The following is a 17,031-nucleotide window of genomic DNA, read 5'->3' as shown; positions in this document are numbered from 1 at the left end:
ACCTCCCCCCATTCACAGATGAAGAGACTGAGGTTCAGAGTAGTGTTTAAGAGGAAGAGCCTGGTGGGTTTCAATTTTACTACACCATGTGGCCTCCTCAATCAAAGTCGGGCCCAACTACCAGGGTCCATCCTCCTGGGTGTCCCCTCCCCTCTGTGGGGTCTCTGGCCAGAACTGCACGGCCACCCCTCAGTCCTCAGCCTAAGTCTGGACTCAAAACCTTCCCTTGCCCCTCCCTCCTCCTTCAGCACGGCTGAGCGTGAGGGGTGTCCATTCAGAGTTGGAAACAAAGCAGGAGCAGGACAGTTTCCAGAGGGGCTGCATCTGCCCCCACCCCCGGGTAAGCACACGGGCTCGCCTCCCCAAGGGCCCAGGATTCCTCAGTGACGCCCCCACTGTGGCATGCAGGCCCCACCCTTCTGAGACCCACCTCTTCTGTCGTGTTTTTTTTTAAGATTTTTTTTTTGTGGTTAACATACATTTAACACTAATTTGGCCATTTTAGAAACCTAAATGTACGACGCCGTGGCATTAACTACCTTTGTAATGTGCTACCATCAGCACCTTCCAGTACTGGGACCTTTCATCACCCAAAACCGTGAACCCATTAAGCAGCACTGCCCCACCGCCCTTCTGTTCCGCCCACGGGGGCTTTACCTGTGCGGCTTGAGCCCCCGCAGGCCCAGGCCGGGCACCCACTAGACCCGAGTCTCACAGAGCCCCGGCGGCGGGCGCGGCTGGCTTCATTTCTCAGAGGCTCCCCTCCGAGAAGGGAACGACCTGCGCCTCGCTCCAACGCCGACACCGCTCCACCCAGGGAGAGCAGGCAACCCAGGCTCGGCCAGCGGGGCGGTGGGCGAGTCCCCTGGGGCTCGGAGCCTCGGCCCATCTGCAAAGGGGTGTCCGCCTCCACGAAGGCTTACGCAGGACGCCTGGGGCTGCATTTGGGGGGTCAGACACGGGGGGAGGGGCAGGAGCAGCAGGGACGAGGCTGGCAGAGTGCCGGGAGCAGGGAGCAGGGCGCAGGCACCCAGGCACAGGTCTCTGCTGTGTCAAGGCCAAGGAAAGGCTGGTCCAAAGGAGGGAAGGGAAGATGCAGAAGGGCCCAGAGCACAGCCAGAGCGGGGCTGGCAGCTCCCGCAGGGCCTGGGGCCGTGGCTGGGTGGGCTTTATCCTAAGGGTGCCAGGAACCTCCGGAGGGTCAGACCGTGGGGAGACAGCTGCGACATGCGAGGGAGAGGGGATGCCAGGAGGGAGTGGCGGTGGCGGGACGAGGACAGATTTGGGGTGCATCCTGGGGGCCGTGCCAAGGAGACATGCTGACGGCAAGCAGGCCAGGACCACTCCCAAGCTCCTGCGGGGTCAACGGGAGAGGCAGGTGTCATTTACTAAGACAGGGAAACGGGAAGGAGCCCGGGAGGGTCGGGGGAGGAGCAGGTGAGGGCTGGGGGAGGGCCGGGGAGGAGCAGGTGGGGGCTGGGGGAGGGCCAGGGGTGGAGCAGGTGGGGGCTGGGGGAGGGCCGGGGGAGGAGCAGGTGGGGGCTGGGGGAGGGCCGGGGGAGGAGCAGGTGAGGGCTGGGGGAGGGCTGGGGGAGGAGCAGGTGGGGGCTGGGGGAGGGCCGGGGGAGGAGCAGGTGGGGGCTGGGGGAGGGCCGGGGGAGGAGCAGGTGGGGGCTGGGGGAGGGCCGGGGGAGGAGCAGGTGGGGGCTGGGGGAGGGCCGGGGGAGGAGCAGGTGGGGGCTGGGGGAGGGCCGGGGGAGGAGCAGGTGGGGGCTGGGGGAGGGCCGGGGGAGGAGCAGGTGGGGGCTGGGGGAGGGCCGGGGGAGGAGCAGGTGGGGGCTGGGGCAGGGGGATAAGCCACGAGGCTGTTTTGGACAAACCGAGTGGAGACGGCCTGAGCTCCCGGGTGAGGCGGGTGCTCGGGGAGTTGGGGCTGGAGGCGCACCTCTGGGGGTGCAAGGCCCACCCTAGCCAGGGCCTGGACGGGTCCTCAGGGAGGGCACAGGGAAGGGCCCGGAGCCCTGACTCGCCCCAGGAGGAGGACAAATCGCTGGGGTCGTGGCCTGGGCGGTGGGGGAGTCACGGAAGCCGAGAAGAACGCGGCCCTGGAGGGAGGGAGGAAGGACGGGGCTGGTTCCGCGGAGGGCGGCCAGAGGGCACGGCGTGCTGACTTTAGCAACGGGGAGTTTCCCGGCGACCTTGGTGAGGCAGCTTCCGGGGGGGGGGGGGGGGGTTGGGATGGGCGGGGGGAGGACGGGAGGCAGAGGTGACCACAGGCAGGTCGCCCATGGGATCTGGGGGAAAGGAAGAGCGGGCCACTGCAGGGCGTTCCGGGGAGACCAGCGGGGGCGTGCTGGTGCCTGCAGGGCTGAGGGTGCGAGGGGCTGCGGCTGCTCCCCCCCCCAGCTCCAGGGCAGGGCCTCCCAGCCCAGCGGAGCCCTCCTCCCGGGCCACGGCATTTCCCAGGGCCTCCCGCCTGCCAGGAGTCCTCCTATTAGCTCTCTGCGCATCCTGCCCAGGGGGGCTCTGAACCCCACTTTACAGGGGAGCAGGCGGAGGCTGGGTCCCCCTCCCGGCTGGTAGGGGCAGAGCTGCGACAGCCCGTGCAGCTCCTTGGCCCACCTTCCCGCCCCCTGCTTCCCTACGCCAGCACCGGCCCGAGCAGTGGGGGGTTCTGGTCTCAGCACAGGGGAGGGAACTCGACCCAGGCACAGCAGGGAGAACACATCTCATTCCTTCATTCCTCAGAATCCATCTCTCTGGGGACCCTCCTGCCACACCTGAGGGGGCCGGCGGCCGAGGGGGCGGCTGGCAGGACACAGCCTGCGGGTCCCCGGTGGGGAGGCGCCGGGCTGGGCCCTCCGGGGTATCCGCAAGGCCAGGCTGGCATCCGCCGCGAGCTCTCAGGACGCCGTGGGAGAGGGTACCAGCAGTACAGGTGCTTCTCAGGGCCGGCGTCTTGGGGTGACCTCTGGATGTTCCTGGAGCTAGCACAGGCCTGCACCCCGAGGAAGAGACCTCACCCGCCCGAGGCGCCCGCTCAGGGCCCGCTCCAAGGAGGGCCTTGCTGCCCAGGCGCGGGGGTGCCTCCACCTGGCGGCCCCGGCTGGCACCCCTCCCGGGTCTGCCTCTGCTGCAGAGAGACCCCGCCTGGGCATCCTCACCCAGGGCTGTGGGACGCGGGGACAGAACGGCCCAGACAACCTGGCTCCACGGGAGATGCCCCAAGGGGCCCAGAGGGTGGCCCAGGCTTCGGGGGCCCATGGCGCAGCCTGACGCCCCCACCGTCCAGACCTGCTCCCCTCTCCCGGGACAGATGTTAGTCCCAGCAACCATCGGGCAGCCCCACCTCAGCGGCCTCCTCTGGAGAGCCCAGCAGTGACCTGCAGTTCAGGTGGCATCCTGTCACCTGGGCACAGAACGTCCTCTCGGCAGACTGCGCTGACGTCTGTCTCCCTGCAGCGCTGGCCCTTGGGCGCCTCTTGGAGCCATGGGCCAACAGCCGGGCCTCATCCCTCCCGCAGGCAGCCTTCTCTTTTCCTTGTAATCGTATCCCCACCGTCAACTGTAGTGACGAGACGCTGCCAGCCCCCAACCCTGACCCTGGGGACACATTCTGGCTGGTAGGTAGAACCCCAAGTCCTGGTTCTCACCTTGCCCGTGACCTGCTGTGTGACCCTGGGCAAGCCCTTGCCCTCTCTGAGCCCAGTGTCCTTGGCTGTACAATGAGTAGTTGGGCCCAAGGGTCTCTGCCACAGCAGGCTTATGACTCTGGCCAACGGCCCTCGGTGGGGCCACCTTCCCTGTCCCTCCTCGCTGCCACTGGATTGCAACCCGCCCTCTACACGGTCGGTCTCGGGCCTGCCGTGCCTTCGTTCCAACTTGGAATGTCCTTTCCCTCCCACTTCCTAAATCCTCCCCTTCCTTCAGGGCCCAGCTCCCCTCCTCCCACCTCGCACTGGGTACTCGCAGCCCACCCTGCTCCTGCCCTCCTCAGCTCCCCCCAGCCTTCAGCACCCGTGACCCAAAGGCTGAAACGGGCGGCCACGCCGCTGGCCGCAGAGTCTCCCTGCCACGCCGGGCCACGCTGCCTCTGAGCCACTGCCCTAAAGCACACGCGCACGGCCCTGCTCCCCGGGCTGGGCCTTCCAGACCAGGCCTCGGGGCTCCGCAGGCCCCGGCCCCTCGCACACAGCACCCCGCCATGTCTCAGGCCGACCAGGTGGCCCAGCGCCCCCACACGCTCCACGGGCCTGCAAGAACCCCCAAGGACCAAAGGGGGTGATGGAGAGGCACCCTGGGGTGGCGGGGCCCCACCAGACTGGCACTACCAGGCCTGGGTCCTGCTTCAGCCCTGCCAGGTGTGTTCGAAAAGGCTGTGTGACCTTGGACAAGTCACTTCACCTCTCTGCTCCCACCCCTTCCCCACACCCCCCACCCCACACATCGAGGGCCCTTGGGAGCCCCTCCAGAGCAAGAGATCAAGTCACCCAGGCCCGTGTTGAGTGCCTGGGGATCTTAGAAGAGGCAATGGGGAGGACAGAGCGGCTCAAGAAGGAGGATCCCAGGTGCCAGCCAGGACGGTCACCTGTGCACGTGCTGGAATGGGGGCCAGAGGGCCTGGAGAGGGCAAAGGCAGAGCGACCGGCTTTTGAACCCCAGCTCTGCCACCGGCACCGGATGCCGTGAGAATTCACATCTCCACGTCAATAAAATGGAATAAACAGGGAAACGGACTTTGGCCCAGTGGTTAGGGCGTCCGTCTACCATATGGGAGGTCCGCGGTTCAAACCCCGGGCCTCCTTGACCCGTGTGGAGCTGGCCCATGCGCAGTGCTGATGCGCGCAGGGAGTGCCGCGCCACGCAGGGGTGACCCCCGCGTAGGGGAGCCCCACGCGCAAGGAGTGCGCCCGTCCTTGCGCCCGTGAGGAAAGCCGCCCAGCGTGAAAAGAAAGAGCAGCCTGCCCAGGAATGGCGCCGCCCACACTTCCCGTGCCGCTGACGACAACAGAAGCGGACAAAGAAACAAGACCCAGCAAATGGACACCAAGAAGAGACAACCAGGGGAGGGGGGGGGGAATTAAATAAATAAATAAATCTTTTTTTAAAAAAAAGGAATAAACAACAATAGCAACAGCCTTGCGGTGACTGCGAGGCTGAGGGAAGCTGGCGGGCGGTGGCTGAGGCCACCCTGCGCTTCAAACGCCAGCCTGGAAACTGCCGACGGTGCTCGTGCAGACATGTGACGGGACTCCCGACATTGAAGTGACACTGGTCTGGAGGTGAGACTCGTTCCAACCCTGGGGCCTCCGGGTCTCCCTCCCGCTCTCCCAGGGGCTCCTTGGGGACCGCGGCCCCGCGGGGCTCCTGCAAGGAGGAAACGGGGTCCTGCCTGCGGAGGTCGGCCCCCAGGAGGCGCTCAGTGGTGGGGGCCAAGGATATCGGGGCTGCCCCAAGCCGCTGGGTTGAGCTCGGCGAGGTGCCGAGCGGAGCAGAGAAGGCCCAGCCTGCACGGACTTCCACCGGGCCAAAAGCCGGCCCCGCCCAGGGGCTTACTCGCAGCCATGCACCTTCCAAGGGCTTTGCATGTGAGGCAGGTGGACTCGTACCTACATTCTACAGGTGAAGAAACGGAGGCACGGAGAGGCTGAAAAACTTGCCCCACCTCCTTGACCCATGTGGAGCTGGCCCACACACAGTGCTGATGCGCGCAAGGAGTGCCCTGCCACGCAGGGGTGTCCCCTGCATAGGGGAGCCCCACGCACAAGGAGTGCACCCCATAAGGGGAGCCACCCAGGGTGAAAACAGTGCAGCCTGCCCAGGAATGGTGCCGCCCACACGGAGAACTGACACGGCATGATGATGCAACAACAACAACAAAAGAAACAGATTCCTGTGTCGCTGACAACAACAGAAGTGGACAAAGAAGACTACGCAGCAAATGGACACAGAGAACAGACAACTGGGGGGGGGAGAGAAATAAATAAAAACAAAAACAAACAAAAAAAAAACCTTTTAAAAAAAACAAAAAAACTTGCCCCGTGTTACCCAGCTAGCACACAGACTGCCCAGGGTAGCTCTGACACCCAGGGCCTTTGGCAGCACGAGTTACACCCACGTAAACAGCGGTCGTGCCTTCTGGCCCAGGGCAGAGGCGGGTTGCTGGCCGGTGATGCCAACAGCGCTTGCTCATCGGGGTCTCTCGCCTGCGCCAGCCTCTTCCCGGGCCCTGGGAGGGGCCCTAGCAAGGCACTCATGGGATTACATGATTTGTAAAATTTGCAAAAGATCTTTTTTTTTTGGTACTGTGTTTCCTTAAGAGCCCCTCACCCCCAAACCATGTAAGTTCAGGCCTCTGCACCACTCTTGTCGAGGGGTGATTTTCTAAAGGGTGTAGGGAGAGGACTGTGCTGGGTCAGGTGTTTACTGCAGGCACGGGGAGAAGAGCCCAGTTTCAGGGTAGGCCGAGCCCGCTGGACCTGGCAGTGAAGGGCACACAGGGTGGGGGATCACTCAAGGGGACTTCCAGACAGTGGGGGGCAGGTGGGATGCGATCCCCGTGGTCCAACAAACCCTCCTTCCAAGTCCTCTCCCCAGCCCGAACCCAAGGAGCACCCGTGCCCAGGGCAGACGCAGTGGATGAGTGGGTGAGTGAACGGAGGGCCCGTGGCCCCTCGCGTGTGACCTGGGCAGGCTGCTTTCCAGGCCCCAGCCCAGCTTTCTCGTCTGTTAAACGGGTAACACCCACCTTATAAGGCAGTGAGAAGGGCCAAAGAGACAAGGCACAGAAAGTTCGGGGCACGACGCCCCCAGGAAGGCCGTGTTTCCAACGCAGGCTGCCACCCACGAGGGGCTGGGAGAAGCGCCGCCCGCCGGGCCTTGCTGCCGCAGCCATTCCTGCTAAGGGCGCTTCTAGAGCAGAGGCGGTGCCCGCCTGGCACCTGCTTGAGTGCCCCCTACCCTGCATGTCCAGCTTCTGGGCCCTGGACACCCCAAGACGGGGAGAAGGTCCCACTCCCTGAAGGGGGAGCAGGGGCATGGGGCTATCCTGGGCTGGATCAAAGCGGGGTCAAACCTCCCCACCCCCCAACCCAGCGGCCAGTCAGGGCTGGCCAGGAGCCCCCAGAGCCTCCGCTTCCCACCCCAAAGTGGCCGCCTCCCTGCCCTGCAACAAGGCCCTCTCCCCCCGCCAAGTGCCCACCTCCCCTTGGCCCCCTCCCACTCCAGGCCCACCGGACACTCTGCAGGGACTTCCCAGCATCTGGTGCTTGGAGGGCCCCCGCCCTGTCCACCTGGGCACTCCCAGTCCCGGTGTGGCCCAGGGCAGGTGCCCAGGGAAACGCTGCTGCGGTCAGGCCACACAAGGACAAGTCGAGACTCCGAAGGACTCGGCCCCCCCCCTCCGCCCACTAACTTGGTCCTAACAACTAGGAACACCAGAGAAGAGCGCCCTGGGCTCCAGCTCCAGTGCTCTCTTCCAACACGCCAGCTAATAGCTGGTTACAGCCTGCACCCCCACCCCTGGCCAAGGGTCTCTAGGGCTCTGGAGCCCAGCCTTTTCCAGACGGGCTGGGCACAGCCACAGAGAAGGGCTGAATCAATGGACAACGTCTGTGATAGCTAACACGGGACGTGCACTAAGTATCAGGCACTGTCTAAATGCATTACCTGTATTACTGTATTTCAACCCGAGAAGGAGATACTATGAAAATTCCCACTACAGAGGTGGGAAGACTGAGGCCCAGAAAGGTTAAGCAACTTGCCCCACGCTGGACAGCGATGGTCTCGAGAGCCCGCTCGACCTGCCTCCCTCGTCACGCTGTGTGGTTACCGAGGAGGCGTGTGGGCCCCCAGCACCCCGCCCACACCCCCTGCCCAGCCCCAGGGTGCCGCGGTGGAGGGCAGGGCGCACTCACCAGCACGCGGTCGCCCAGGCGCAGGTCCTTGTCGCCCCGCTTCACGGAGCCGCTGTCCGACAGGTTGGAGCCCGACTCGTTGCCCGTCCGGACGGAGCTGTTGAGGACGCTCTCCCGCAGCGGGATGACGCGGCTGGCCGGCGGGGGCGTGGCCGTGCCCGAGTGCAGCGACAGGTTCTGGGCGGTCAGCGACTCCACCGAGGGCGCGTCGCTGCCCGAGCCCTCGGCCGCGGGCTGCCGGGTCAGCTTGGAGGGCCGCGTGAAGATGCCCTGCAGCGCCGGGCACTCGAAGTAGCGCAGGCCGCCCACCGAGCCGTCGTTCTTGCCCACGGGCTCGTCCAGCACCACGCCGGCCCACTGGCCCGGGGGCAAACTGCGTCTCGCCCAGGAACCGCACCACGCCCGGCTTCACGCCGTTCACCCACACCCGCTCGCCCACCACGAAGTCCCCCAGGAAGTCATCGCCCACCTCGGCGGCCTTCGGGCCCGGCTTCTCGGGGGCGGCGGGCGCGGCCGCGGAGGGGGAGCCCGAGGCCTGCTTGTGCAGCGGGGAGCCTGTGGACGAGGAGAGAGGCGGCGGTTAGGGCCGGCGGGGAACCGGCTCCTGGCGGCCCCAGGAGCACAGCGCCAGTGCTGGAAGGGCCCGGGGCGGTTGACGGGCGGGGAAACTGAGGCGGGCTCTGGGGCAGTGGGGCTCCGGCGGGCCTCCTCGCTCCCGGGTCTCGGGCATCCATCCCCTGGTCTCTCCCGGCTCTTCCAACCTCTCTGGAAGGTTCTAAGGATTAAATGCTCAGAAGCAAAGGCTTTCAGGGTTGAAGGTCACTGAAAACCGGGGGCAGGGTGAACCCATGCTTGAAGCTTATGAAGCCTCCCTCTACCTGGGTGGGGCTCAGGCCCGCGGCTGTCACCCCTGTAAGGAACCCACATCTCGCGCGTGTTGTGGGGGTGGTCTCTGTGCCCACCAGCCAGCTGCAGGCCCCCCACCAAAGGCTCCCGACCTGCTCCTTGACGGCCGGCGACAGACGCGGCAGCAGACACGAGGCAAGGAAGGGGCCAGGGAAGCCCCCCTCCTCCCTCCTGGGCCCTGCCCCCTCCCCTCTCCCCCTCCCCACCGCCCAGGCCTGCAGCCCCAAGGCCTCAAGGCTACAGAGACCCCGGAAACACAGAAGCGGGGGGGAGCCCACTCCTGGGACTGGGCTCTCAGGCCTGAACTGGGCTCAGGGGTCCCCTGACCCGGCCCCTCCTTAGAGGGAGAGTGACCGGAGGCCCAGAGAGGCCAGGGCCTTGCCCAGGCCACACAGTGGAAATAGGATTCAAACCCAGGGAGGGGCCCGGCGTCCCAGGACTGGGCCCCGTGGGCTACAGATGCGGAAACGCACTTGGAGAAGGTCACTCAGCGAATGCACGCGGCCAGGCCCTGCACCCGCGCCGCCCGCGTGCCTGAGCCGCTGGGGCCCATGAGGCTGCCCTCGGAAGCCTGCCCGTTTGTTCCTCCGGCTCACTCCCAGCCTGTCCTCGGGGGCCCCCACGCCCCTGCACCTCGAGGCCCGAGGCAGCCCCCAACCTCCTGCCAGGCCCGACATCAGGCAGAGGGCCCGGGCCTCCCTTCCGGAAGCTGAGGGGCCGGCGAGCTGCCGACGGGGCCGGGCAGTGGGCAGGCGCAGGCAGCGAGTCCCACGTGCAGGCCAGGGGGGGTCCCACCAGCACCCTCCTTCCACCCAGGCTCAAGGAGCCCCGGGCCTCAGCCTGGCTGCGGCTGCCCCGGGCCACACAGAGCCACCCACCCGCCAAGGGCAGGGGGTCGGGGTGACGGGGAGCCACCGATGGCAAGGCAGGGGCCACCAAACAGGTCCACAGGCTGCGGGGGACCTCCCTCTGGGCACTGGCGTGGTGGTGGCAGCACAAGTGGCCACTGGGGCCTGGGTGGCCAGAGCGGGGGGCCTGGACCGGGGAGAGGAGCCCCTCTTCCGGGGCTCCCGGAAGGTCGATGCACTTCACTGCTGACCATTATTCACAGCCTCTGCGCCAGGAGCTGGACGTGCCAGGGCCCATCCGACCCTCACAGTAACCCTGTGAGGTGGGAACTGTCCCCATTTTACAGGTGGAGAGACGGAGGCTCAGCGACAGCAGGTGCTTTACCTGGGCCCCCAGAACCCAGCCAGGCCGAGGGGCCAGGCACTGTCATCAGCAAATGTGCCATAAGCACCCACCACCCACGGCCCCCACTACAGTCACCCCAAACCCCGGACTCCCCGGAATGGACCCGTCCCCTGGGATCCAGCCAAGCCCTCCAGTTCTCCACGAGGAGGGAACATTCTCGTCTTTTGCTCTTTGCCGCCGAAGGGCGTCCCCTCCTTTTTCTCATTTAGGGGGTGGGACCCTGGTGGAGTGACGTCCACTCCGAGACGCCAGGCGGTGGGGGCCGCAGGGGCCCGCTTCCCAGCCCCAGCTCTTCCCAGCGCCACCGCCTCCCCGCGGCAAGGGGTCCAGACGGTTATTTAATGCCATGAAGCCGCCGTCCCCTCATCTGCAGCTGTCACGGGGCTTTCTGAGATGACACACACAAAGCGCACAGCACAGCACCTGGCCCGTGGCGGGTGGACAATTGGTGTTGATGGTAACAGTTATTTTGATAAGAATGATTTAAACTCAAACTGAGCAAGTAGGAAGAAAACAACACAAAAGGCTCAGGAGTCAGAAGTGGGGCTCCCAGGCCGGTGCCGATACCATCTTGCAGTGTGACCCTGGGCGGTCACTCTGCGCTTCCGTTAAGCAGGGAGAGCGGGTGAACGTCCAGTTGTCATCAAAAGCCGAGTGCAAGCATCTGGCTCGCACAGGTCTGCTCCAGCCAGAGCCCTCCTTCCCAGCCTGAGCTCCTCGGAGGCCGGAGGCCGGTCTAGAACGTTGTATTACACGGAGCCTCTGCTGGCAGTACACGCCAGCAACGGGAACAGGGGCCCCGGCCACCCGGCCGACCCTTACAGACGCAACTCCCTCACCACCACGTGCACGCCAGGTGAGCCCCTTCCTAAGGAGGAGCAGCCACGGGTGGGCAGGAAGCTGCAAAGCCGACGGTGGCCCCAGCCAGAGCTGGGGGGTCTGACCACCAAAATACCAGCTGCCCACAGCACTGCCGATATGACGGATCCCACTGAATGGTCTGCTCGGGAGGGGCCAAGATGGGAAAGTGTATGTCATCTCTATGTTCCCTCAACTTAAAAACGAGAGATAGAGAAACAAACAAACAAAAAGAATTAACAAAAGAAGACAAAAAAGAAGAAAGAAAACACACGCACAAACAAAAAAAAAACAAGAGAGAGATTAAATGGATAGTGACAAATGCAAGACATGAATCTGGAAATACATGCACCTGGATTAGATCTAATAAGGGAGGAGAAAAGGCCCAAAAGGGCATTTATTGGGACAAGTGAAAAAACTAGAAGACAGACTAATACATCAATGTTAAAGTCCTTGAACTTGACAACTTTACTTAAGATGATTGCGTAAGTGATTTATCCTTGTTCTTAGGAACATGATGTATACAACCTACTCTCAAATGTTTAGAAAATAGAAATGATACGACAAATGTGTCAAGATGTTAAAAGCTAGTAAATCTGGGTATATTGGAGTTTTCTGTACTGGTTTTGTCTTGTTTCTGCAACTGTCCTGTAAGTTTGAAATGACTTCAAAATAAAAAGTAAAAAAAAAAAAAAAAGCTACCATTTATGAAGCGCCTACTGTGTGCCCCCAATGGCCTGGGCCCTTTTATGCATTCCGATCTTACCTTACAGGTTAGGGAACAGAGGTCGAGGGACTTGTCCAAGCCCCCCCAGCAGCAGACAAGCCCTGTGGACCTGGCCCAGAGCCCCCTCCTCACCGCTCCCGCTCCCCCACCCTGACACACGTGGCAGGTCCCGGGCAAGTGCCAGCTCCCTTCCCTTCCCTGTGCAGAGGGTTCCGGAATGTTTGCACCTGACCTGAACCATGCTGGCCCAGGTAAGGGCGCAGAGAAGGGGCCCCAGGTTGAGGGGGGCCCGGCGTGGCTACTCCTGGCAGCACACTGCCCCTCAGCTGTCCTCCCCGGGCAGACCCCCAGGTGATCTCCCCCCCTCCCTCCCCCTCAGGGTTACCCAGGCTCAGGGACCAGCTGTTCCAACAGCTGCTGAAATCCAGGGCCCAAGCCCGAGGCAGCCCCCTGGGTTTTCACCCTTTGTCATGGAACCCTGGCCCTCCCCAGCCTCGCAGGGACAAAACCCCATCCACCTCCCCCCACCCGCACTGGGAGGGTCTCAGCTGCCCGAGGTTGGGGCCCCCAAAGCCCACCTCCCACTCCACCCCACACCCCGGCGAGCCATTAGTGGCACACTGGCTAACCCGGGCAGCCCCTTCCCACTTCTGGGCCTCGGTTTCCCCGTGAGACCCCAGCAGGCTAGATCAGAAATAGCGGGTCCTGCCCGGCATTGACCTCCCACGTGCCCCCCTCCCTCCGAGGGAAGCTGGCATGGGCGATGAAGCCCTGGCTGACGGGCCCACGCCCCACGGGCCGGACACACAGCCTTAAACCCCTCGTGGCAGTCGATTCCTCTCCCCCAGACAGCGGGTTCCCACCCAGACATGAGGCACAGGAGAATTTATCACGGGTTTCAAGTTCAAAGCAGAGCGCTAATGAAAACGGCTAGAGGACCTGGGTGGAAGGCGCCGCCGGCAGCCTCGTGCAGCAGCTGGTGGGAGGGGGGCTCGGTGGGGTGCGCTCCCACGAGGGCTCAGGGCCTGCCCTGTCTAGGAAGTGGGGACAGGCCTCTTCCAGGCCCCCCAGATCTCAGCTTAGTCAGGGATTCTACTCACCACGGCCCTGTGCGGACCCGGGGTCCTCAGGCAAGGGCCCAGCGATGCAGGGGACAAACAGAACAGGCAGCTACTGCTCCGAGGAAGGGACCAAGCTGTGGGGCTCACCGTGAATGGGGCGGGGGCTACTTCCCAGGACCCCCTCCCCAGTTAGCCCTGCAGCTCATTCCCTCGCCTCCTTCAGAGCTCGCTCGGCCACCTCCTCCGAGAAGCCTTCCCACACTGCTTTACTGAAAAGCCCGCCCTGCAGCACTCTACCCTCTTACCCTGATTACCCGTCCAGAGTCTCATCCCCTTATTACCTGTTTAGGTCCGCCTCTTCCAATTCAAACAGAAGCTCAAGAGAGCTTTGTTTCGCCTCTGGCAGCGGCAGATGCCTGTTACTAGCAGAACCCCACTGCCTGCTGGGAGCCGGGTCCCACCCCATGCGAGGCCGGCAGGGGGGCTGCGAGGGTCCCATATCAGCTCTTCCAGGTGCCTCCCAGCCCCCGGGCCAGCTCCCAGGGCACCCCCTACGTAACCCTGTCCTTTTTTTTCCTGCATGTCTCCAGGAAACCTACGAGAGCTGATCCTCCCTGCAGAAATGCAAACCTCCACTCCCCCTGCTCTGCTCAGGGACCCCCTTACCTCCTCCCTCCCCGCCACCTTCACCTTCTCCCCTGCAGGGTCCCCGACAGAGCCCCCGGGTGGCATGAATGCCCCTCCCCGGCCGCACACTGCTTCCTCCACCGCCCACCCCTGCTGCTGCCGCCCGCTCGCCTTCCCAGCCCGAAGCCCTTCCCTAGGTCGGTGTTTCTCCCACAAGCAGCCCTGCTCAGCGGGAAATGGGGAGAGCGGAGCCTGGCAGGCTTTCCTTAAAGCTCACCACACAGACCTGTTCCCCGCGCACACTGCGAGGCCGTCCCAGGCCGTGCGCGGGACGTGCACACCGCGTGCGGGGGCCGGAAAGCCAGGGCCCTCCGCACATTCTCCCGATGCCCTGCTCCCCGGGCAGTGGGGTTTTCCCACCGGGCAGGCATCTAGAAGCCACCGGCGCCAGCCGCCAACGCCACTGTCTTCCCAGCCCCCCGACCCCTGCCCAGGGTGGAGCTGCCCACGCCAAGGTGTGCGGCCTCCTCCTCGCCACGGCCTCCTCCTCGCCACGGCCTCCTCCTCGCCGCCGCCCCCAGGGGCCCTCTCCTGGCCGGGAGGTGCCCACCTGGGGATCTCGGCTCACCCGGTGGTCCCTGCAGCACGCGGCCCTGTCCACTCCTCTCTCCACGCGTGTGTCCCAGCCACGCTGTGCAAGAGCTGCCTCTTGCGGGGGCGGGGGCACAACTGATGAGGCGCGTTGGCCAATTTCCGGGGTGCAGGTTCTCCCACCACAGCCACCCCCCAGCTACCAGCGGGACGGCGCTGAGCGTGGAGGTGGGAGGGGAGGCGAGGCAGACGCCCTTGTGGAGAACTTCCACCACGCGGCACCCGCAGAAGCTCGGACTGGAACGGGTCAGAAACTATTAGGAAGTCAGCAGCTCTGAATACTTAGAAGAGCTTCTTCAAAAGAATTTTTTAAATTGTAAGCTCATACAACCTGACTCTTACTAATAGCTGTTGCCTAACAACTGGTCGGCAAAATTCCTGAGGATTTCACGATCGGTTCAAGTGAACTGGCAGGGGCCCGGTTCCACCATGGGCCCGGTTCCGGCACACCCTGGCCCAGTCGCAGCCCAGGGCCTGGGCCTGTGGTCCCTCTAAATCAGCAGATGCCACAGAAGAGGGAGACGAGCACAGAAGGGAGCCTTCTGTCCCTTCATGGGGGTGGGGAGAAGTGAGGCAGGAAAAAGGTGAAAATGTGCTTCTTCTCAGGGGAGCAGCTGGGGAACCCCGATCTATACCGTGCCCCCTAAAATCTAACCCATGCTTGCAGCTTCAGCTACTCTTTATAGGCTCTACATTTCTTCGTTTTTAAGAGATGCAAACAAAGTCCCCTAGGGATAGATCCACGCCACACCGGAGGGTGGGGGTGGCGTTGGCCCCACTTTCCCCCCGCCCACGGGCGCCTGGCCCCAGGTAGCCCCAGGTCCTCGCACTAGACCTTCCAAGCCAGATGGCCCCCCTAGAGCCCCCATCCCAGCCTCCCATCTCGGGGAGCAGCCCACCACCCGCCCGCTCGCTCAGGCCACCAGTCTTCATTCTTTTCTCCTCATCGCCTCCCCTGCCCCCCCAAATCCAGCTCCTCATCGAGATCCAGGGCAAGACTCCCCAGAAGGAGCCAGGCCCTGGCCTTGAGATTCCACACCCGTCGGGGCCGCGCCTGGGGTCTTGCCTCTCCCACCCCCCACCCCACCCCTGCACACCCCCCTGCCCCACCAGCAGAGCCGGGAAAAGCCAGCGGCTCCTCCAGCTTAGGCAGACGGTGGCTCTCCAGACAGGGGCCGCCGGCTCTCTAGAAGGGGCCGCCGGCTCTCCAGACAGGGGCCGCCAGCTCTCCAGACAGGGGCCGCCGGCTCTCTAGAAGGGGCCGCCGGCTCTCCAGACAGAGGCCGCCGGCTCTCCAGACAGGGGCCGCCGGCTCTCTAGAAGGGGCCGCCGGCTCTCCAGACAGGCCGCTTCCCAGGCGACCCGTGGACTTCTAACAAGCGCTCACTCATTAGGAAATTTTCATAACCTAAGAAGTGAAATGTAACGTGTTTTAAAAGGAAAGAACAAACGGAGAAAGTAATCTTGGGCCCAGGTCCCACAGGAATAATTCAGAAAGAAACTGACTCACTTTCTTATCGTTCACCAAAATGAAAAAACCCGTCCAAGCGCCGAGTCCCGGGGGGCAGTTACAGAAACGCGGTGAAGTCCTGCAGGTTTATTAAGCAACATTAAGACTACTTTTTCCAAGCTCCATGGAAAAGGGCTGATGAAGCAGCGCTCAGGGAAGAGGAGGAGCCCGGCGGTGTCCTGCCCTGGGCACCCTGGCACAGGCGCCCGGGGTGGGGGTGGGGGACGAGTAAAGGGCACAGGATAAGGCATCAATGAAAAAAAGTCAGGAGGGGACTGCACGACCCACGACCGAGGACAGGGGTGCGCTCGGTCCTCTGCCGCGCCAGCCACGCAGGGGATGGCATCCTGAGGCTAGCCCTGGTCCCGCAGGAGGCACGCAGCTCCCCAAGTGCTCTCCAGAACAGGGTTCCGCAAGACGTTACTAGGTACTACGGGGGGGGGGGGAATTAACTTCCAAGTTCAAATAAGTTTGAAAAAAAACAAAGTTAAGGTTTCTTTCCTGCAGGACTTTTCAGAGCCTTTAATATGCAAATGTGTACTGTGACCACCAAGAAGGGGCTCTAAATAGGGTGACCACCAACTCAGCTTCCAAACCCGGACACTTCCGGGAGGGAACGGCTCTAGGAATACCTGTGACATGAGCAAAAGCGTAAACCAGGCGTGTCCGAGACAAAACACGTGCCCGGGCCTTAAAGTGCAGCACTTTCCTCTCATGAGCACAGAGGAAAAGCTCACCTGCCCCGAGACCAGCTCAAAGACCCCTCCACCTCGCAGCCACCCCGACTCTCTCCTGCCCGGCCCCACGAGTGCCCCCCGGGCTGCCAGGAGCGCGTCTGTGCCCCACCCGGAGCGTGTCCAGGGAGGCATGAGCCACTGGGACCCCTCCTCCGGCCCCCAGAGCCCCTGGATGGGGCACAGGTGCAGCCTGGCCACGAGCCCCGCTGCCCCTGCCTGGTGGGGAAACAGCAGGTGCTCAGGGCAGAGGGCGTGAGGGGAGGGGCGGGGTCTCCACCGCAGCCCTCAGGGAGGCAGCTTCCCCTCCCCCCCTGGAGCCCACCCCCATCACCCTCCGGCCAGCTCCCCTGACGGCCTCGGCCACCTGCAGTTCAGCACCGCCTGGGCCTCCACAGGCCCGGCCTCCCCTCTGCCCAAGGACTGCCCAGCGTCCTTCCTGCACCAAGCGGCCCGCACAAGCCGGCTTCCACGCGCCCACCCCGAACCCGGAGAACAGAGCCCCCGCCCAGCGGGCGTGCCCGGCACCCAGGGGACACGGAGGCAGGGGGTCTTACCCTGGAGAGAACGGAGCCAGCGCCCCGTGGAGAAGGCCGCTGCAGCCAGGCCACCGGGCAGCCAGGCGCTGCCTGCGCCGCCCCCGGCCCCGAGTGACGCTGGGTGACGTCAGGGGCATCAGGAGGCCGCCCTACCCCGGGCTGGCCCCCAAGGAGCTCGGCTTGGCTCCCCCGTCCCGATGCCACGAGAAAGCTTAGGACGTGGCTAGGACAGAAGTCGGTCTTGTGGG

General features: G+C 64.0%; 1 protein-coding gene across 1 annotated transcript in view; it reads right to left on the bottom strand.

Moving 5' to 3' along the window:
* Positions 1-17,031, bottom strand: part of CLIP2 (CAP-Gly domain containing linker protein 2) — an 88,880-nt gene that overhangs the window by 38,216 nt on the left and 33,633 nt on the right. Inside the window, 2 exon segments of the mRNA XM_058285946.2 lie at positions 7,917-8,282; positions 8,284-8,471. Of these exon segments, the coding sequence (XP_058141929.1) occupies positions 7,917-8,282; positions 8,284-8,471 (554 nt within the window).

Source organism: Dasypus novemcinctus, chromosome 23 (genome assembly GCF_030445035.2).
Source record: "Dasypus novemcinctus isolate mDasNov1 chromosome 23, mDasNov1.1.hap2, whole genome shotgun sequence".
Lineage (NCBI taxonomy): Eukaryota > Metazoa > Chordata > Mammalia > Cingulata > Dasypodidae > Dasypus > Dasypus novemcinctus.
The sequence above is the reverse complement of the archived record's forward strand: the minus strand, read 5'-3'. Positions and strand labels throughout refer to the sequence as shown.